Source organism: Cucurbita pepo, chromosome LG07 (assembly GCF_002806865.2).
Source record: "Cucurbita pepo subsp. pepo cultivar mu-cu-16 chromosome LG07, ASM280686v2, whole genome shotgun sequence".
NCBI classification, from domain to species: Eukaryota; Viridiplantae; Streptophyta; class Magnoliopsida; order Cucurbitales; family Cucurbitaceae; genus Cucurbita; species Cucurbita pepo.
This window is the reverse complement of record NC_036644.1, coordinates 7858684-7882011: the sequence shown is the minus strand read 5'-3', so window position 1 is coordinate 7882011 and position 23328 is coordinate 7858684. Positions and strand designations below refer to the sequence as shown.

Below are 23328 nucleotides of genomic sequence, written 5' to 3'. Positions count from 1 at the left end.
TTTCTTCGGAGGAGTAACCTGCTCACTCCAAATCTATCCCTTTAATTGTGTAACAAGGCGTCCACATGATTTGCTCCCAGCCTCGACGACACTAGCCTACGTTTTTTTTTCTTTTTCACTAGCCATGGCTTGGCCGAACCTTTGGCTCTGATACCCCTTGTCATGGCGCTAAGTCCTTCAAGCCCCCAAACCGGGGCACCCTGCTAACCTAACGGTTCGCGGTAGCAAGCTTCAAAAGCTTTAAAATTTTAAAGGTATACCCAAATAAAAAATTCAAAAGTATTTTTATTAATTTAACATTTTTGTATTCTAAAAATGTTGATTTTTTTTTTATTTTTTTTATATAAATATATATTTTTATTTAATTTAGTTGATAATATTACCATTTTTGAAATAATAAAAATATTTTTTTATACCGATAATGTATTTTTTATTTTTATTTTTTTTAATAATGTAGCAAAATAAAGGTAATTTTCGCGGGAGAAACAAAGCCTCCACATCCCCAAAATGGGCGGCCACGACATGGAAAAGGAGAGAGCTCGATTGCGAAGCTTGGCCGCCGATTTTGGTTTCGATGAAGAATTGGCGCAGGCCTGCTTGGAATGGATAATCAATCTCTACGGTAATTTCTTGGATCTCCAGCCATTTCTGAACTCTAAAATTGCAGTTCAGTTTCCTCTGCTTATCTGTTTCGCGATCTGAATGAGAACAACGGAATATCGTTTAATTCATTTTTCGTTTATTCTAAATGTACGCCGCTGTAGGAATCTGGTTTTGGAAATTTTAATAAGTCTAACTTCATAGCTATGGGTTGAGGAGAAGAACTGTAATTGTTCGTCTTCGTTCAGGTTGAGGAGAAGAACTGTAACTTGTAAGGCGTATATATCATAGGAATTTGTGGATAATTTGAGTGAGAATATGGTTATATCGACATAGAATTTAGTATAAACGTCGAATCATTTTTTTATAAGTATTTGAAAATTTCTCCCTAACAAATGCATTTTAAAGACCTTGAAAGGAAGCCCAAAGAAGACAATATCTTCTTGCGGTAGACTTAGACGGTTACAAATGGTATTAAAGCCAGGGTGATGTGCCAGCAAAGAAGCTGAGCCCCTAAGGGGATGGACACGAAGCGATGTGCCAGCAAGGACGTTGGGTCCCGAACGGTGTGGATTGGGGAGTCCCACATCAATTGGAAAAGGGAACGAGTGCCGGCGAGGACGCTGGCTCCGAAGGGGTGGATTGTGAGATCCCATATCGATTGGGGAGAAGAACGAAACATTATTTATAAGGGTGTGGAAATAACATACGTGTTGAGGGGAAGCTCGGAAGGAAAAGCCCCAAAGAAGACAATATTAACTAGAGGTGTCTTGGAGGTTACAATAAATTAATGGATCATAAAAACCGTTTAAAAACGGTGGGTTTAAATTTTGCTTAGATGATATATGTTGAGGTTATCATACTGATTAACGAGTGGTATAATGTTATTACAGTGAGATTGACCAACATGGCTCTTCTAATTCAGCTATTAAAGTAAAAAGTTGGCAGTGTCGATTATCTATTTATGGAAGTGCTTCTTTGTTGAGGTGGTGATGAGCAGGAACTCGTCTCTTTTAGAGTACTGTGTTAGGAACCACGACCTCCACAATGGTATGATATTGTCTACTTTGAGTATAAGTTCTCATGATTTTGCTTTTGGTTTTTCGAAAAGTCTTGTACCAATGGAAATGTATTACTTGCTTAAAAACCTATGATCATTTTCTTGATTAGAGCTAACGTGGGACTCCCTCCCAATCATCCTCCCCTCAAACAAAGTACACCATAGAGCCTCCCATAAGGCCTATGTAGCCCTGGAACAACCTCTCCTTAATCGAGATTCGACTCATTTTTCTGGAGCCCTCAAACAAAGGGAACAAAGCACACCCTTTGTTCGACACTTGAGTCACTTTTGACTACACCTTCAAGGTTCACAATTTTTTTGTTCCAACATTTTAGGATTCTATCGACATGATTAAGTTAAGGGCTTAGCTCTGATATCATGTTAGGAACCACGACCTCCCTAATGAACATCATAAAAGATTCATCTCAAGTGAAGGAAAAACCAAATTTGGTCGATATTGATTCTTCCAGAGTGAAAGTGATGTTGTAGATTTCAAAGCTTCAAGGAAAAAGGATTTCAGCCGCATCATATGCACGTTACTTAATGGACAAGGATTTAAAAGTGAAAGTTGTAAGATATCAATGATTCGAGAAAAGAAAATGAAAGAGTTCTGTGAACTTAAGGTTAGTTACTCCATTTCATCCTCATGAAAGTTCCTGCCTCTTGCTTTTAGCATTTTACAATTTCGATTAGTTGATGCAAACTCATGCTCCTTAATTTGCGGTGAAATTTCATAGGACTAATGTTGGAGACAAACATAGCTTCAGCATTTCGAAGTCTATTTGATCGAAAAGCACGCAAATATGACTCTTATCCATGTGATAATTGTCTTAAGAAGTGTGAGATCCCACGTCGGTTGGAGAGGGAAACAAAACATTCTTTATAAGAATATGGAAACCTCTCCCTAACATACGCGTTTTAAAATTGTGAGGTTGACGGCGATACGTAACAGGCCAAAGCGGACAATATCTGTTAGCAGTGGGCTTGGACCGTTACAAATGGTATCAGAGCCAGACAGCAGGCGGTGTGCCAACGAGGACGCTGAGCTCTCAAGGAGGGTGGATTGTGAGATCCCACATCCGTTGGAAAGGGGAATAAAACATTCTTTATAAGAGGATGGAAACCTCTCCCAAACAGACACATTTTAAAACTGTGAGGCTCACGGCGATACGTAACGGGCCAAAGTAGACAATATCTGTTAGCGGTGGGCTTGGACTGTTACAAATGGTATCAGAGCAGATACCAAACGGTGTGCTAGCGAGGAGACACCAAGCGGTGTGCCAGCGGGGACATTGGACTCCCAAGGAGGGCGGATTGTGAGATCTCACATCGGTTGGAGAGAAGAACAAAACATTCTTTATAAGAGTGTGGAAACCTCTACGCATTTTAAAACTGTGAGGCTGACGACAATACGTCATGGGCCAAAGCGAACAATATCTGTGAGCGGTAAGCTTGGACTGTTACAAGAAATCTTGCTAACCATATGACATTAGCTGCAATGGACACCATTCCACCTTCATTCTTGGGACAACAGTTCAGCCCTCTATTATTTTGTCATGGCGCCTTCAGAGCAGGCTAGAAAGGCTTCCGTCTTGACTGCAAACTTGCTTGTCCTCAACCCAGGTATTTATGCTAACTCAATTATTTTGATCACGTATGATTTATCACTGTGGCATGATTATTTGTATTTGGGAGCATCAATTTTTTTCTCACTAAATCCTCTATTTGAAAGACTGACATAGAGAGTCAAAATGATAACTTGAAAAAAGGCCTCTTTGTAGATTATTGAGGTATGCATGTTGCTGTCATGATAGTTAGGAATTGTTTGGGAGCTTCTGCTGCAGAATTAGTTATAAGAACTCTGTTTAACTTTCGAGTTTTCTCTCCATGCGTCTCCTAGGGAGAGGTTTCTACACCCTTATAAAGATGTGAGATCTCACAATCCACCCCCTTTCGGGTCCCAGTGTCCTCGCTGACACTCATTCTCTTCTCCAATCAATGTGGGACCTTCAATCCACCCTTTTGGAGCCAGCACCCCTACTGGCACATTGTTTTGTGCCCACCCCCTTTGGGGCTCAACCTCTTCGTTAGCACATCATTCAGTGTCTGGCTCTGATACCATTTATAACAACTCAAGCCCACCGCTAGCAGACATTGTGCTCTTTAACTTTCCCTTTCAGGCTTTTGGTGAGGGGTTCCCATATCTTTATAAAGAATGTTTTGTTCTCCTTCCCGACCAACGTGGGATTTCACAATTTTTTTTTTCTTTTTTTTTTTGGTAAGTTTTTCACTTTGAAAACACATCATTTTAAACCAAATTTCAAAAACGAAATCAAATTTTTATAAATTATTTTTTTAGTATTCAAATAGTTGTTTAAAAATGTAGGATGAAATTTATAGGTAGAAATGATGCTTAAGAGCTTAATTTTTTTTAAAAAAAATAAAAAATAGAGAATAAAATGATTATCAAATTAATTTTTTTTAAGATGTCCTCGATATTACATTTATTTTACTTGTCTCCTGCTCAAAAAGATAATACAAAATAAAAATAATTAAACTAAACGTGACGTAATTATGTAGTGTTAGAACTTTTAAGAAAACATATCATTTATTTATTATTATTGTTATTATTTTAATTTCTATCCAGGTACCAGGCTTTACACTATTATTAATTGATATTATAGAATACAGAGTTGATTAGTTGGGTAAAGGGTGGTTGGCAAATCGTAACTTGTAAGTTTAATGATTTGTAAACTTAAGTTTATAATTATTATGAAATTAAAGAAAACATGAAATGAGAAGAATAATTTAATTTAATTTTTTTTTATAAAAAAAAACGACTCTAAAATAATTGAATGTATTGTAGTGATCTTGAAATTGAAGTGGGACCAAATTGCATGTTCTTGGCGAGAAGCAATGGCCAATCATTGCTCAGCCGACTCTATTTGTTTGTGAAGAATCTAACATTTTCCAAACTCTAATTTGTGTTGAATTAGTATTAGTAGAAACAAAATCTAGGATCTTAGATTTTTTTCGATTTTGTAATTTTGTTAGTCTCTTCTTCGTTTGGTTTCATATTTGGAAGGAATTTAGGTGGGTGGAGCCGGGAATGAAGAATATTGTGATACCCATATTGGTTGGGGAGGAGAACGAAACACCCTTTATAAGAGTCTGGAAACCTCTCCCTAATAGATGAGTAATGAGGAAGTCCGAAAGGGAAAGCCCAAAAATCTTGAAGGATTAGGGTTTAGGGTGTGGAAACCTCCTCCTAGCAGGTCCGTAACGAGGAAGCTCATAAGGGAAAGCCAAAAGAGGACTGTATTTGGATGAGCACTGGTTCCGCTGTGTAACTCTGAAAGATGCTTTTTAAAAACCTTGAGGGGAAACTCGAAAAAGAAAACCCAAAGAAGACAATATCTGCTAGCGGTGGGGCTGGGTCGTTACAAATATAATTCCCAGCTCTCTTTGACTAACCTGAAAAAGATTTTGTTCACTTCTTGCTCTATTCCCTATTGATTAGGGTGTGGAAACCTTTCACTTCTTGCTCTATTCCCTCTTGATCAGGGTGTGGAAACCTCTCCCTAACCGATCCATTATAGGGAAGCTCATAAGGGAAAGCCTGAAGAGGACAGTATTTAGATTAGTATTTGGATGAACACTGGTTCCGCTGTCTAACTCTGAAAGATGTTTTTTAAAAACCTTGAGAGGAAGTCTGAAAAAGAAAGCCTAAAGAAGATAATATCTTCTAGCGGTGGGGCTGGGTCGTTACAAATATAATTCCGGTCTCAATTCCCAACTCCACCTGGAAAATGTTTTTTTCACTTCTTGCTCTATTCCCTACTGAAACGAAAATTTTCCATCTCGTTCGAAACAAGTTCCACAAGTTCATTAGACATCTCTATTTGAAGTTGTCTTTTTACTCGTTTATTTTAAACAATTTTTTTCTTTTTTTCTTGGATTTTGTTGGTCGATTCTTTTAGCTTTAAAGAGTAGAAGTATGGTCTTTGTCGATGGTGACATCTTCTAGATTTCTGCCAACTATGATATTTGTAACATAATTTCTTATGTCTGGTTGATTTGTTTAATACATTGTAGCCTATTTTTAATCCTATTTTCAATGATATGTTGGGATGTTATAATAACTCGGGTTTCTAGTAGTCCACATGTTAGCTAATTTTTTACTTTTGGATGACGTTTTTAATGTACTCTTGTATGAGATAGATGATAGAGGTTGTTATAATTGTGCCAGTATAATTGAAATGATTAGATGCACTTATTGATTCCTATTACTAATAATTTAATTAGGGAAGCTTGCTCGTAAGTGAAGTTGACTCTACGAGTTTGAAATTTGAATTTGAGTAAATTAAAAATGAGAAGTCCCAAACTTGGATAGTTTCTATTTAAATTGTTAGAACCAAAGTTTCTATTTAAATTGTTAGAACCAAACATAGAGTTGGAATCATGTTAAATCATAAATTCAGTCTCCTTATGTAAGGATCCGAGCCCACAAATATTGTCTTCCATGGACTTTCCTTTTTGGGCTCTGGTATTCTTTACTTTCTCCAATCGATGTGGGACCCTATCAAATCCACCCCCTTTGGGACTGACACTCTTTCCTTTCTCTAATCGATGTGTCCTGTTTCCTTTCTCCAATCGATATGGGATCCCGCCAAATCCACCTCCTTTGGGGCTGTTAGCACTCTTTCATTTCTTCAATCAATGTGCCCCGTTTCCTTTTTCCAATCGATGTGAGACTCCTGCCAAATCCACCTCCTTTAGGGTTGACACTCTTTCCTTTCTCCAATCGATGTGGGGCTCCTGCCAAATCCACCCCCTTTGGGGCCTAACGTCCTTACTGGCACACTGTCTCGTGTCTACTCCTTTCGGGGAAGGGCCTCCTCGCTGACACATAGTCCGGTGTCTAGCTCTAATACCATTTGTAATGGCTCAAGCTCTCGCTAGCAGATATTGTCCTCTTTGAGTTTTCCCTCAAGACTTTAAAACGTGTCTGTTAAGAGAAGGTTTCCACACTCTCATAAATTATAAAGGGTGTTTTGTTCTCCACCCACCTTAGTTTTGAGAAAGTTAGAATTTAGTCCATATAGCTTTAATTGTCAAGATCTTTATAAGTAGCTTATAGATCGTAGAAACTATTTATGAAATTTATTAAATTATTTAGTCGAAATTCTATCTTAAATATATAATTTAATTAAAGAGGAAGTGAAATTATTTGTGACTTTTTGAATAATTTGGCTGGTCTTCTCAACTATTCTCTTAAATAATTGTAACAAAAAAAAGAAAAAGAAAAGAAAAGGAAAAAAACTATTATCCTTAAATAGTTGAAGAAAGCAATAAATATTTGACCTCTCTTTTTTACCTAATTGAACGTGCAAATTATTACTTTACAAATTTACTGCCACCATTGAAAACAGTTCTTTTGCAATTATTCATTACCCTCTTAACTGCTGTTGTTATTAACTTCCCAACTTATTATACTTTGACCATTTTTTACAGTCCGATTGTTTTTCGGGTAAGATCGTGCTAACTTACTTATTGACTTGTTAAAATAATAAAATATTAACTAAATCGGACTCTAATTATGAATCTTTAATAAGTTGAAGTCTAATAATCGATAGTTGTCTTTTGTAGGAGTCTAGATCGTGTCTCAGTTCCAATGTGGTTGATCATCCTCTCGAACTAGCTATTGATCATTGCCTTGGTAAGCTATTGCCTCATCAACTAGCTAATCAGACGGGAGTCCCTCGGGCGGATTTCTCATTTTGCTTCTCAGCGTATGAGGTACTAGCAGTCGTTTTTTGCTATTGTTCCCCTCACAAGGTCTGGTTCTTATGCATTACTCATTCGCCCGTCACTGGAAACACCACTTCGTGTTCGACTTGCATGTGTCTAACTTTCAACTTTACGAGATATCCTTAGTATATAAATCACTAAATAAAACCCATTAATTTTGTTGTCTAACTTTAAAACTTTACACTCATAAGAGAATATATATATATATATATATATAAATAATTTGAGTTTCTGATTTCGTGAAAAAAAATTTCTTGTTTTATTGTTCTTCTTTCAAATTCGAGTCTTGTTTCAATTGTAGGTCTTCGGTTGAGTTTGTTCTTTTATTCAAATACAACCCATTCTTGGTTAGCTCTTTGCTCGGGATGTATGGATTGGGCGCCCATTCTTCATTCACATCCTTTATGTTATGTAAATAGAGACTTCCCCTTCCACACTCCAATATAGGGAACCTCTGTCGATCATCTCACATATCTGTCTGTATCGTCGGTCGGCTGTATTTCTTTAGTGCGTGCGCACACACACTCAAGAAAATTAGAATTTAGTCTTTATAGTTTTTAAAATTAAAAAATATATATATTTATTATTTAATAAAAAAATCTTTGTAATTTATAATCTCTATTATAATAAAGTTTTTATCCAAAAATTAAAACATTTAAATTTGTAACTTTAATATAAGTATTATTTATTTGATCGTCCCAAAATTTCCACCAACCCATTAGAAACAAACCTTTTTTCCTTTCTAAATTTGAAATGTTCCTTTTGAGAAAAGAAAGAAAGAAAAGACAAAGAATTTAAACAAATACCTATTTTTTCTTTTCAATTTAAATTATTTATTTCTTCATTATTATATCAATAATATTACTACAAAATCTCTTTATTTAAAACAGAAAATAAAATAAAATAAACCAACGGTCAGGATTCAATCCGTTAAAAAAAATAAATTAAAAAAAGAAAATAAATTATTTAAATTATTTTAACTAAGTGGGCCCCACATCGAAAGTTGAAAAGTGGGGGTTCTCTTGCAATATGGGCCAAAAGCACGAAACCTTCCTGCTTCTTCTCACATGGCAGTAGAGAGAGAAAGAAGAGAGAGAAAGCGAGGGATTTGCATTCAAGTGAGAAGAACTTGTTCAGACGGCAGTGAGCAGTGGAAGGAGGAGGAGCCTCTTCAATTCCTTAAATTTTTTCCACCACAAAGACCAGTTTTTAAGCTTCTTTCTCTCTCATTCTGCCATTTTTGATGTTCTACGTTTCCTATCTGTCCTTTGCTTTTAGTACTTCTTTCTCTACCGTCTGAAGATCTCTATTCCTCACTGTTAACTTCTTTTCAACGCACTCTTTTGGTCAATTTTTGCGACCTTTTAGTTGTTAGATCTGAGTTTTGTTCTCTCTTTGATTTGTTCTGCCTGTTTCTGGTCGCGAACTAGCAGTTTGGAAATGGGATCTGTTTGCTGAGAGGTATGTGTTTTTTGTTTCATTACAATGGCTAGAGTTTGAATCAATAAATGTTCGTTGGTTTTGTTTATGGACTGAGGAATGAACAATTTGAATTTTGAAATGTCGCACTGTGGATGCTGAATTTTGGATGAAATTTATGTTAAAACGGCGAAGATTTTGGTTTATATTTGGAGATGACACATTTTGATTAACTACAATGCTTGCCATTTCTGTTCTTGTTTCGGTACTTTCTCCTTTGTTAGATGCTAAATGGTTGGTTCTTGGATAGGCCTTGCTTTACCTCTCTCGCTGTAAAATTAGGGTTTCTTTGAAGGCTCATTAGAGCAAGAGATGTAAACTGTTAAGTATTGGATAAAACTCCTCTTGTTTGATTGTGGTATTGGGATAATGGATTCTGTGATAAACTCTGAGAAATTTTTGGTTATGGGTTCTGTTTTGATCTTCCCATGGCTGCTGTCTAGGCCTTTTGTGGATTAGAAGATGGAGGTTGAGAAGAAACGCTCAAAAGGAGGCTTTCTTAACTTATTTGATTGGAATGGCAAATCTCGGAAAAGGCTGTTCTCAAGCAGTAATGAGTTAGCTGGTACCTATTGCTTTTGAACTTATGCTATTTCAGGGTTCTGTTCTTGCTTAATCCTTATAATGATATGAATTAAATGAGTGTTGAATTAACATTTTGCTTTTGAGCACGACAATTTACTTCTTTAGTATGTTGATTTCTCCTATTTTGCCATAAAAGGATTGAAGCAAGGAAAAGAAAATGTCGACAACTTGTCAAAATCACAGCTCTTTCAGGTAAGAACTGCCTTTGATGTACAATTTTTCTTGGCATTTCTGTTCCCTTTTTCGTCTTCGATTACCCTGTTTTCTGAATGATTCTCTATCTGTAGTTAGAGGCAAGGGAAGATGGAGCAAGTTCTAGTTATAAATTAAATGGTGATTGGGATTTTTCTTTGACCAAAACAAGTGATGAAAAATGTGGGGGTCGAGTCCCCAGTGTCGTTGCCAGACTTATGGGGTTAGATTCATTGCCTTCTAACGTACCCGAGCCTTGTTCTACTTCTTTTTTAGAATCCCGCTTGGTTGGGGCTTCTCATCATGATAACAGTGATGGAGGATGGAACTGTCATTCTATGGACTATATTGATATGCCGAACAAACTCGAGAGGTTTTCTGGGAACCTCTTGGACTTGCGGGCGCAAAAAGTACCGAAACTTCCAATTGAGAGATTTCAATCTGAAGTATTGCCTCCCAAGTCTGCTAAATCTATACCTATAACTCATCATAAGTTGTTGTCTCCTATTAAGAGCCCTGGGTTTACTCCAACAATGAGCACAGGTTACTTAATGGAAGCAGCTACCAAGATAATTGAGGCAAGTCCAAGGAAACCTGTGAAGAGTAAAATGACATCTATTACCAACTCTTCAGTGCCCTTGAGAATCCGGGATTTGAAAGAGAAAGTGGAAACTACGCGTAAGTCATCTGGAATTGAACGATCAACCGAAAATTACATCGGAAAGAATAGAAAAGGAAAGGCTAGTGAAAGGAACTACAGTGGATCCGAACATCTTGCGTTAAGGACCGAGTCTACTGTTGCGGATAGAAGTAATTCCAACGGTTTAAAAGATAAAGGAAGACCAGTTTCTCTTGCAGTTCAAGCAAGGGCCAATCATCAGAGTAAAGGGGACTCGACTTCTTGTAGTGACAGGGCGGGTGCGATGGATCGGAAGGAGCATAATGACGTAAAATCAAGCCAAGTTTTCAATAGCCAGCCCAGCATGCAAAAAACTATGCAGAAGAGAACCATGAAGAGGAATAACAATGTTCTAGCTCAAAACAATCAGAAGCAGAATTCTCTACCCAACAAAGAAAAATTGCCTTCAAAACCCCAAGTTCTTAATCAGCCTGTCAAAAGGACTCAGTCTGCTAATTGTCACATAGGTTCTAGCAAAACTGTAAATAAGATTCTTATCAACTGCGAAGTTGAATCGAAAATCACACGCACACGAGAAACTGATGCCAAAAAAGACTTTGGATCTTCCAAGAGAAATGCAGCCTCAAGGAAGAAAAAATCTGTTAGTCAGGATGTTAGTAGTGAAGGAAGTTCTGTATCTAATTCTTTGATCCACAACGGTGAGAGATCTGTCAAGTATAATATTGCAGTTGATGGTTCGATGAACGGTGATGAAAACCGAAAGCTGGGAATGGACGTTGTTTCTTTTACATTCACATCCCCACTGAAGAAATCTAGTTCTGAACCTCACTCAGATGAGGCTGTAAAAATTAACCACAGCTTGGTCTTTGATTCTTATAGTGAGAATGATTATTTGAAGAATCTATCATCATTTTCACCCAATTTAAACGCCATAAACGGCGATGCTTTGAGTGTTTTGTTGGAGCAAAAGCTTCAGGAATTGACGTGTAGGGTCGAGTCCTCTCAATCTTATATGGCGAGAGACGACATTTTTTCTTGTTCTGGATCTAATTCGCATTATGCCACTTCAGAATGTGCCACGAAAGAAAATTGCATAGGCTGCAGATATTCAGATAGTCCCCATGATTGCGGTCACTTGTCAACCGATAGCAACGAACTGATCGTCGACAAGTGGCAGCAGGTATTGCTCCTTGGTACTGAAAATGAGTTTAGTCATTCTGAGTTATGAATAATTCAATGTCTCTCAATACCTCTTTCTGTGTAACTAAACTTGTTCCAGTTTCAGGGAGTGAAAGAAATGAAGGAACCTGATGATAGCAACAACACCGAAATAGTTACCATGAGCGGATCTTCAGTTGACGATGAGTTTTCTCCCGACGATGGAAATAGCATCCATGGTAAATATCTCTCTTCCTCGTGGTATATTTAGAACTATGTGAATTATGCATCCCCTGGAAAGTTAGTGTCACAAACAAATTTCTCTGTGTGAGATCCCATATCGGTTGGAGAGGGGAACGAAACATTCCTCTGAGGGTGTGGAAACCTCTCCCTAGCAAACGCGTCTTAAAACCGTGAGGCTGACGGCGATACGTAAAGGGCCAAAGCAGACAATATTTGCTAGCAATGAGCTTAGGCTGTTACAAATGATATCAGAGCTAGACACCGAGCAGTGTGCTAGTGAGTATGCTGGCCCCCAAGGAGGGTGGATTGTGAGAACCCACATCGGTCGGAGAGGGAAACGAAACATTCCTTATAAGGGTGTGGAAACCTTTCCCTAACAGATGCGTTTTAAAACCGTGAGGTTGACGGCGATATGTAACGAGCCAAAGCAGACAATAGTTGCTAGCTGTGGGTGCCATCCACAATATGGAGAGTAGAAACTATTTTCTAGATTCTTTTTTCTCTGCATAACATATTGGAAAAATTAGATGGAAAATTATTCAATGTGACTGTCATCCACAATATGGTTACCCCCTCGACCACAGGGGGTGCATACAGTTTGCAATCTCTCGTGCATTCAACGCTACAAAACCACCCGTCACGTTCTTCCAACCTTTACGAGTAATTTCCCAAAAAGTTGGAACAAAGCAAAATGAGAGACTATTGCATCCTTGTTACCAAAATCTGCTGGTATTGACCTTTTTTCTTTTCCTGTTTACAGCCAGCAGGTTGGGTAATGCAATGAACTTAGACCCAACAAATCTCTACCCAATAATGCTTGGGGAGACACCAGTACTCAATTCTGCATCGACCATCGACGAACAAGACAAGTACAGAACACGGTCACCTACAACGACAAGTCCAATAAACACGCATAAATCAGATGACTGGGAACTACAGTACGTGAGGGAAGTCGTAAGCAAAGCCGAGCTAGCATTCGAAAACTTCACATTAGGTATCACTCCAATGCTCATCACTCCCAGTCTCTACAACAATCTGGAGATCGAAGAAAACACAAAGAACAACGATGAACCAGAACATTTCAAGCTCGAACGCAAGATCCTATTCGACTGCGTGAACAAATGTTTAGAACTAACGGCGAAACAAATAGTAATTGGAAGTTCAAAAACATTGGTTCCATGGCGAAAACTGTTCGAAAATGGTAGCTTAGCAGAGGAGGTATGGAAGGAGATTGAGAGGTGGAAAAGCATGGAAGAATGGATGGTGGATGAACTTGTGGAGAAGGATATGAGTAGCCATAATGGGAAATGGGTCAACATGGATCAAGAAGCTAATGAAGAAGGGGTTGAGATTGAGAAAGGGATATTAAATTGTTTAGTTGATGAATTGGTGAGTGATTTCTTGATTATTCCCTAACTTACTGACTGTTCTTCATGTATGTAGAGGTGGCTGATGGTGGTGGTACTAATGGACTGCCAGACAAATACTGCAGAGGAAGCTCTGATTCTCTGGTTTGGTTCAAGTACTTTCCATCTTCATTAACAGTTCTTATTTTATTTTTATAACAATGTTTTCCTTAAAGAAACTGGCACCATAGGAAAATCTTAGGGTTGGTGAAGATGGGCCGATGTTTCGTTAAGACTTATATTTAGAGATGTTCATTTTACTCGAGCCGTTCTTGATGGAGAGGGGATTTCCCGTTTAGATGGAGGATGGGGGAGGGAGTAGGGAACTTTTTTTTTTTTTTTTTTTCGTTAGATAAATGGGGTCGGGGACGTGATTATATTCCTTGTTCTTGTAGGAACGTCTCATCCTCTTTGCTTAATATAAATATATTTTCAACACATATAAGGGAATTCCTCGTTTAGATGAAGGATGGGGAGGGAGTGGGGAACATTTTTTTTTCGTTAGATAAATGGGGTCGGGGACGTGATTATATTCCTCGTTCTTGTAGGAACACCTCATCCTCTTTGCTTAATATAAATATATTTTCAACACATATATAAAGGAATTCCTCGTTTAGATGGAGGACGGGGAGGGAGTGGGGAACATTTTTTTTCGTTAGATAAATGGGGTCGGGGACGTGAATCCTCTTCACTTAACACACATATACAGGAATTCCCCGTTTAGATGGAGGATGAGGGAGGGAGTGGGAAAGATTTTTTTTTTTTTTTCATTAGATAAATAGGGTCGGGGACGTGGTTATATTCCTCGTCCCTCCCTGTCTCTATCCCCGCCTCATCCTCTTTGCTTAATATAAATATATTTTCAACACATATATACGGGAATTCTCCGTTTAGATGGAGGATGAGGAGGGAGTGAGGAAAATTTTTTTCATTAGATAAATGGGGTTGGGGACGTGATTATATTCCTCGTCCCTGTCCTGCCTCATCCCTTCTCCACGTAATATAAATATATTTTTAACAAACATATACGTATACTTTTTTGCTATATTAAAAGAAATAAATTACTTAATTTTGAACTTTAATTATAATATTTAAACTCGGGTAGATTTTTTGAATTTTTAAATACTATATTGTAATATTTAGATTTTTTTTTTAATAAAGATTATATTGAAAAATAAAAATGATAAAATAATTAGTTTTTTAAAAAGACAATGAAGACGGGAAATCTGATCCCTACGAAAATAAATGAAAATTTTCACGAAAATGAAAAATGAAATAAGTGTCGAGATGAGAAAATAATGTGAAGATGTGTATTAATTTTTTATGAAACGACTTAATTTGCATAAGAAATAAAATTGAGATCCGTAAGAGACAACAAAATTAAACGTGTCTAAGCATATGTTTAGTGTTAGCCACGTATAAATATTTCTAACATTATTTTATTTCTAGTTGACAACCAAACATGATTTTTCAAAATAAAAATATTAATAAACGTCTCTTATTATTTTTTAAATTTATTTCCCAATGTGGAAGAATTCTTTATTTTCTCATTTATTTTTTAAATAAATATATTATAATTTTATATTATTTATTTTTTAGAATGTTTGCTTAATCTACTACTTAAATNCATTTTTTTTCGTTAGATAAATGGGGTCGGGGACGTGAATCCTCTTCACTTAACACACATATACAGGAATTCCCCGTTTAGATGGAGGATGAGGGAGGGAGTGGGAAAGATTTTTTTTTTTTTTTCATTAGATAAATAGGGTCGGGGACGTGGTTATATTCCTCGTCCCTCCCTGTCTCTATCCCCGCCTCATCCTCTTTGCTTAATATAAATATATTTTCAACACATATATACGGGAATTCTCCGTTTAGATGGAGGATGAGGAGGGAGTGAGGAAAATTTTTTTCATTAGATAAATGGGGTTGGGGACGTGATTATATTCCTCGTCCCTGTCCTGCCTCATCCCTTCTCCACGTAATATAAATATATTTTTAACAAACATATACGTATACTTTTTTGCTATATTAAAAGAAATAAATTACTTAATTTTGAACTTTAATTATAATATTTAAACTCGGGTAGATTTTTTGAATTTTTAAATACTATATTGTAATATTTAGATTTTTTTTTTAATAAAGATTATATTGAAAAATAAAAATGATAAAATAATTAGTTTTTTAAAAAGACAATGAAGACGGGAAATCTGATCCCTACGAAAATAAATGAAAATTTTCACGAAAATGAAAAATGAAATAAGTGTCGAGATGAGAAAATAATGTGAAGATGTGTATTAATTTTTTATGAAACGACTTAATTTGCATAAGAAATAAAATTGAGATCCGTAAGAGACAACAAAATTAAACGTGTCTAAGCATATGTTTAGTGTTAGCCACGTATAAATATTTCTAACATTATTTTATTTCTAGTTGACAACCAAACATGATTTTTCAAAATAAAAATATTAATAAACGTCTCTTATTATTTTTTAAATTTATTTCCCAATGTGGAAGAATTCTTTATTTTCTCATTTATTTTTTAAATAAATATATTATAATTTTATATTATTTATTTTTTAGAATGTTTGCTTAATCTACTACTTAAATGCGTGAAAGTTATCTTATTTATAATCAAATAAATTACAAGGATATGGAAAGAGTAATAAATGAAAAGATATCTGTGATAAGAAGGCAAATTNCATCCTCTTTGCTTAATATAAATATATTTTCAACACATATATACGGGAATTCTCCGTTTAGATGGAGGATGAGGAGGGAGTGAGGAAAATTTTTTTCATTAGATAAATGGGGTTGGGGACGTGATTATATTCCTCGTCCCTGTCCTGCCTCATCCCTTCTCCACGTAATATAAATATATTTTTAACAAACATATACGTATACTTTTTTGCTATATTAAAAGAAATAAATTACTTAATTTTGAACTTTAATTATAATATTTAAACTCGGGTAGATTTTTTGAATTTTTAAATACTATATTGTAATATTTAGATTTTTTTTTTAATAAAGATTATATTGAAAAATAAAAATGATAAAATAATTAGTTTTTTAAAAAGACAATGAAGACGGGAAATCTGATCCCTACGAAAATAAATGAAAATTTTCACGAAAATGAAAAATGAAATAAGTGTCGAGATGAGAAAATAATGTGAAGATGTGTATTAATTTTTTATGAAACGACTTAATTTGCATAAGAAATAAAATTGAGATCCGTAAGAGACAACAAAATTAAACGTGTCTAAGCATATGTTTAGTGTTAGCCACGTATAAATATTTCTAACATTATTTTATTTCTAGTTGACAACCAAACATGATTTTTCAAAATAAAAATATTAATAAACGTCTCTTATTATTTTTTAAATTTATTTCCCAATGTGGAAGAATTCTTTATTTTCTCATTTATTTTTTAAATAAATATATTATAATTTTATATTATTTATTTTTTAGAATGTTTGCTTAATCTACTACTTAAATGCGTGAAAGTTATCTTATTTATAATCAAATAAATTACAAGGATATGGAAAGAGTAATAAATGAAAAGATATCTGTGATAAGAAGGCAAATTTATCTAGATATTTATCTTATAATAAAATATCAAATATGATATATATGGTAAACTATAATTTATTACTAAATATCCTTAACAATTCTCAAATTTAATACAACAATAATTGCAATGCAAATTATATAAAATTAGTTACCGATACAAAAACGTTAGAATGGTTGGATTGTAGAAAGGCACAAGTCGTAATATTTAATATTTAATTTTGAGTTGATTACTTGTCGAGATTAGTTAATAAATTTTTTTTTAGCTCAACAATATATTGTAGTAAGAATTTAAACATTTGACCTCGTGATCGAGAATATTATATGTTAGCTAGTTGAACTATGCTTACATTGATTTATACGACCTAAGGTTATTATTAATCGTCTTTTAACTAGAAGAGTTTGTATGTTAGAATGACGATAGAAATCGATGCAATACTCGGTGTAGCAACACTGTTTGAGTTGGAATGAAAATAACAACCTTAGTTTTTTCGTTAGGTTGGAATGAGACAGTAAATGATGTCACATTTATCTCTCGACTTTCACGACAATTGCCACACAATGTTTATCATCGTTTTCAACATGAAAACCCTTCTCGGGTTTGTTTCAAAATAATTTCACAGTTCAAAAATTTAAATGAAAATTTCTAAAATTCAATAAAATAATTGGAATCTAACTACGGAGGTTAAAAAATTCGATCCACACAACTTAACCCGTACGGTTTTAGTTGAGCTATGAACTTATCTGGGTTCAATTCAGTGTAAATAAATGAAAATTTCATAGATTGCGTTGAACCAACCGAACCCAAATTTATTGATAATTTAAAATATACATCTTTACTTACGATACTATACATACATAAATTGTTTTAATTTTATTCTCCAACAACATTTAAAATATATATATATATATATATTGAAATTAAGTTACAAATCTTAATTAAATATTTATAAATAAATCAATAAATATTTTACAAACTTTCATATTGTTTTTATTAAAAAAATTTGAATAAATGACCCGAACGACTCGAACCAACTCAATTAAAAAAATTTATAATTGGGTTGATCTGATTATTTAATAAAAATTATTTAAATTAAAAAAAATTAAAAACTCGAGCAATTAAATTGAGTCTAAAAAATGTCTCGATTTGACTTAACCCGACCCACGAACACTCCAAGATTTATCGGTATTTTTTATATAATTTAGGGTATGGAATCCACGTGGTATACAAATCCAAAATTTTGGATTTGTAAGCTGAAAAAGGGGAAAGTATTGGAGGTTATTTGTGTGCCAATATTCTCTTTTTATTGGGAAAAGAAAATAAAAAAAAAAGAAAATATTAAATAAATAAATAAATATATTTAAAAAAAGAAACATGTAATTGTAAATTACATTAATACCCTTCTGATTAATTTCACTAATTTAATCAAACAGTTGATGGGTTTCATAATTCATTATTGATTGAAATCCGTGCCCTCAGGTTCGGACTCCGAGCCTCAGCTTCGGTGCATCTTCTTCTTTACTCAAAGCCTAGGGATCCTATGTTTCAATTTTTATTGTCCTTAATACCCCTATACATTTTTATTATTATTATTATTATTATTATTATTTACCTAAATAATATTTAATAAAAATATATAAATTATATATTTTTAAAATAAATTTAGGTGGTAGAGACATGAAACAACGTGACAGTGATCAAGATATTTGCTTGAATTAAGCTGGAAAGAACGACATTTCGAAATGTTAATTTTTCGTCCATTGTTTTCACGAGTTTTCAACACTATTGAAACGTTTTTATAAAACTTGGGTTTTGAATTGTAGGGTGCTGAAGTGATTTTATGGGCTCGGTGTTCGACTCTGATACTGTTTGTAATAGTCTATACCGAACCGTTAATAGATACTGTCTACTTTGTTCCGTTACATATCGCCGTTAGTCTCACGATTTTAAAACGCGTTTGTTAGGGAGAAATTTTCACACCCTTATAAGAAATGTTTTGTTTCCCTCTCCAAACAACGTGGGATGAAGCATTTCTTATCAGGGTGTGAAAACCTCTCCCTAGCAAACGCGTTTTAGAATCGTGAAGCTCACAATTATATGTAGCGGGCCAAAACGAATAATATTTGTTGACAGTAGACTTGAGCTGTTAGGACAAAATCAATTGAATATTTATTGGATGGTAACTTTTTCCAAAGCAAATAATCTAAATTGCTTGAATTAATCTAGTTATTGGATGGTCGAGACTTGAAACAACGTGACAGTGATCGAGATATTTGCTTGAATTAAGCTCGGAAGAATGACATTTCGAGATGTTAGTTTTTCATCCCATGTTTTCACGAGTTTTCAACTCTATTGAAACTTATTATAAAACTTGAGTTTTGGATTGTAGGGTGCTGAACTGATTTATAGGCTCGGTATTTGACTCTGATACCATTTGTAATAGTCCATACCGACCGTTATCAGATATTGTCTACTTTGACTCGTTACGTATCGTCTTAGTCTCACAATTTTAAAACGTGTCTATTAGTGAGAGATTTCCACACCCTTATAAGAAATGCTTCGTTTCCCTCTCCAAACGACGTGGGATGAATAATTTCTTACAGGGGTATGAAAACCTCTCTTTAGCAGACATGTTTAGAATCGTGAAACTGACAACGATACGTAGCGGGCTAATTACAGTAGACTTGAGCTGTTACAGACAAAATCAGTTCAATAATTATTGGATGTCTCAACAATAATATTTTTAAGATTAGATTGGTTTCAATGGCTACGATTATTTATAATTTATATTTTTATTTTTAATAAAGGTAAAAGGTTAGTTAATATAAAATTTATTTATTTATTTATAAATATTTTATTATTATTTACCGTTCAATTTCAATATATATTTTAAAAATTACCTTGCAAATTATTGAAAAATAAATAATTAAAAATAATTATGAAATTGATAATAATTGTTAAATTAAATTTAAATTAACAAATATAAAAAGAAAAAAAAGGAGGACAGAGATCTAGGGGTGTTTTAGAAAAATCCACAAATATGAATGGCAGTACATGTAATAAAACCGAACTTCGAGGGTAATTTTGTGAATCCCTCCCGAAATTATTAAATTGCTGCAGCTACGCTCCTTCGTTTCTCAGAGCTTCTTCTCCGTTTGGCGCAGAACTGATGAACAGAGCAATGGAGCTCCAAGCCAGTAACAATGGCGGCGAAAATTTGGATTCAGATATCAAAACCGAGCTTCAAGAAGGCATTAATGGTGGACCTCACGGTGCTCATGAACCTCAATACGTGTTTGAGGACGTCGATAGCGCCTGTTCCACTCCTTATGTTAGTGCTCCATCGAGCCCCGGCCGTGGCCCCGTCGGTGGATTCTATTACAGCGCCCCGGCTAGTCCAATGCATTTTGCTATAACTAAATCCTCGAGCTCGTCAGCTCAGTTGCCGTCTTCTTCGTTGAAAGACAGTCATTCGTTTTCGTTCGAGTTTGAGTTCTCCGGGAGGTTTGGCTCTATTGGCTCAGGTTCGATCGGGTCCATGAGCTCGGCGGATGAGTTGTTCTTGAATGGAAAGATCCGGCCGATGAAGCTTTCGACTCACTTGGAGCAGCCGCAGGTTTTGGCGCCATTACTGGATCTGGAAGGGGAAGATGAAGAAGATGAAGGAGGTGAAATCGTAGGGTTTGTAAGAGGGAGAGATCTTCGACTTCGCGATAAATCTCTCCGGCGGAGAACCAGATCTATGTCGCCGATGAGAAATACGCCGGTGGAATGGACTGAAAATGACGATGGAGATTTGAACACTGAGAGGAACGATTCAGAAGAAGGAAAAACAATGGAGAAGAATGAAGAAGAAGGGTTTATGAGTTCAGAAACGACTACTCCTTCAGTTTCGGGTTCATCTTCAAGATCTTCATCAGCCGGAAGAAACTCGAAGAGATGGATTTTCTTGAAGGATTTTCTATACAGAAGCAAGAGTGAAGGAAGAAGCAGTAATCACAAATTCTGGTCCAACATTTCATTTTCTTCAGCAAAAGAGAAAAAACCCACAACAAATCAAACAGCATCCACTTCCACTTCCACTTCATCTTCAGCAAAGCAAAAGGCTACAAAACCCTCAGCACAGAAGCTGAAGGGGGGAAGTGGACAAGTTCCGGCGAAGAAGCCGGGGGCCGGAAAACCGACGAACGGCGTCGGAAAGCGGCGTATTCCGCCGTCGCCACATGAACTGCACTACACAAAAAACAGAGCACAAGCAGAGGAGCTGAGGAAGAAGACATACTTGCCTTACNCTTCTGCTTTTCTTTTCATTAATTTTTTTTTTCTTAACCAATTTATTCATTTTTTTTTGGATAAAAATCATAAAATAAAAAAATAAAATAAACAACAACAAAAAAAAGAAGAAGAAGATAAATAAGCTCAATAATATATAGCTAGCCTTTTCATTTCAAAGAAAATTGTATAGCAATTGTTCTTTTTCCTTTTCTTGAAACCTGTTCTCTGCTAAGATGATGGTTATATGAATGTATTCTTGTTATTGATTTGATCTTCCTCATTTTCCATCCAAAAGGGGCTGTTTGTAGAATCTAGAACTTACTTGGGTGATTCTTTATGAACTCCCCAATGGCTTCTGTGTTGAATTACTGTTCCTTTCAGCATTGTAATATATATACCCTTTCTTCTGCTGCACTGTTTCAGTCATCTAAGCTTATTATCTATCTCCATTACCCCATGAACATGTCTAAGATGAGCCTCAGCTGTGCTAATGGCTTATAAACAAAAGTTACTCGAATGGAGTTGATCTATTGAATTTTTCATAGCTTTTTCTTTGATTTTGTGCATGATTCATAAAGAAACTATGATTTTGGAAGCGTTTTTAGTTGTTCCAAATTGAATGATAGGAAGCTTTAAAAAACAGTCATGCAAATAGATTTGATCAAGTTATTGATCTAAAAAGTTAGAATCTGTGTTTTCTTTTTTGTTTATTTGAGTATTGAAGAGCATACTCCTTGTATTATGAACATGGCCCACTCCACCCACCCTAAAGCCAGATTCGAGAGACAACAAGAATTTTAGATTCTTAAATTTTTCACTTGAGGGTATGAACTCTAAACTTTAGAGAATATTTCCTAATGCCTCTCAAGTCCTAGCCTCCATAGCCATCATTGTATGGGAAGCTCTTTCTAGAAAAGCAACTTGGGAACAACCTCTTAGACTTCCTCCTGGCCTTTCTACTTTAGCCAAAGAGAAATAATATAAGTTCATCCAAGAAAAAACATAAGGTTGTTGTAATGTGTTGTTGAATCTATGCCTTTTGTGGTTGTTCAATGATGAATGGTTTATTAGTGACTTTTATGGAGGTTGTGTTGAAAACCCTTAACCAAAATGTGATGATGATAATGATATGAGAGAGAATGTTGATTTGGTTAGTGAGAAATGATATCAATTATATATGGCTATGGCTCACATGATGATGGGACGTTGCTGTGTGAGAGCAGCAGAATGGCCCCATGTTAACCTACGGATCCACAAGGGATGACTCGTTTACAGACAAATTGCAGGAGATAACTTTAGGTTCTTTTGGTGCTATTCTCATCTTCTGTGGCCCAGCTAACCTCTTGCTGATCCCCTACTTTGTAGCCTGGATGCTTGGAAGAGATTTAAGGTAAATTTCTTTTCATTTTTCTTTTCAATTCTTTATTATCATAGGGTGGTTTTGCTAGCCACATCATATGGCAGCAGCTATATCAACGTGAGATCCCACATCGATTGGGGAGGAGAACGAAACATTCTTTATCAGGGTGTGGAAACCTCTCTCTAGCAGACGTATTTTAAAAACCTTGAGGGGAAGCCCGAAAGGGAAAACCCAAAGAGGACAATATTTGCTATTGGTAAGCTTTGACTGTTACATCCACTATCTGGGGACCTTTAGTCTCCTTATATACTATGCTCATACCTGTCCTAAGACTAGCACGGGTTTGAACTATGCACTACCTTGCATGGATTGTCCTAGTACATGCTCCCAAGTATTAGATGTATAATTTGATGAAGTAGGGTCCACACTGTTGATTTGTTTTAGTTGAAAGTAAATTTCATTTGTCTCTAAAAGGTTATGGGAATAAAGGTAACTTTTGAGAAAAGCTAGGAGTTTGATTTTGTTTTGCCTGAATTATGAAACTCTGTTAAAATAAAGTGGATAATGGATATGTTATGTTATGTTGGCATGAATTTTAACCCCAATGGATTGTGTTCCTAATCTGTTTGGGGCCATGTTGTTTCCTTGACATTTGCATAAAGGAGAAAGAGATGGGTAGTGGGTGAGTGATGGAAACATTTGACTTGATTGTTTTTACATGTTGTTTTGCTTTAGGGTCACTTTACATAGATCTCATAGGACCACTACTTCATCTTATATAATATTTGGTGTAAAAAAGAATGTGTGATGGAGATTTGAACCAATGTTGTTGATCTTGATCTTGATTTTGATCTTTACTAGTGAACTTGATTGATATCGAAAACTTGAGAGAGATCTAGCTCGATGTTGTTGATTTTGATCTTTGTAGGTTGATTAAGGCTTGGTTTGGGG

At 35.4% G+C, this 23328-nt stretch overlaps 2 protein-coding genes and 1 long non-coding RNA gene across 4 annotated transcripts; all 3 read left to right on the top strand.

Annotated features, from left to right (window-relative positions):
• The first annotated feature begins 489 nt into the window (after positions 1-489).
• LOC111798952 lies at positions 490-7610 on the top strand. The gene is made up of 4 exons (XR_002815745.1): positions 490-622; positions 1587-1650; positions 3154-3283; positions 7310-7610. It is a non-coding gene; the product is annotated as an uncharacterized LOC111798952 (long non-coding RNA).
• Positions 7611-8519: 909 nt separating this feature from the next.
• On the top strand, positions 8520-13439 carry LOC111798654. 2 transcript variants are annotated; one of them, XM_023681938.1, is made up of 6 exons: positions 8520-8932; positions 9394-9515; positions 9672-9727; positions 9823-11547; positions 11653-11764; positions 12529-13439. In XM_023681938.1, the coding sequence occupies exons 2-6, from the start codon at positions 9413-9415 to the stop codon at positions 13182-13184; spliced, it is 2652 nt and encodes an 883-aa protein (XP_023537706.1). In that variant the 5' UTR covers positions 8520-8932; positions 9394-9412; the 3' UTR covers positions 13185-13439. The 2 variants fall into 2 exon arrangements, with proteins under 2 accessions (XP_023537706.1, XP_023537705.1); XM_023681937.1 differs by having other exon boundaries at positions 11647-11764.
• A 6329-nt stretch (positions 13440-19768) lies between these two features.
• On the top strand, positions 19769-21033 carry LOC111798784 (the record flags this gene model as incomplete). The annotated part of the gene is given in 1 exon segment (XM_023682111.1): positions 19769-21033. A coding segment is annotated over 1 exon segment (1122 nt), but the record flags the coding sequence as incomplete, so codon positions are not given.
• Between the last annotated feature and the right edge of the window lie 2295 nt (positions 21034-23328).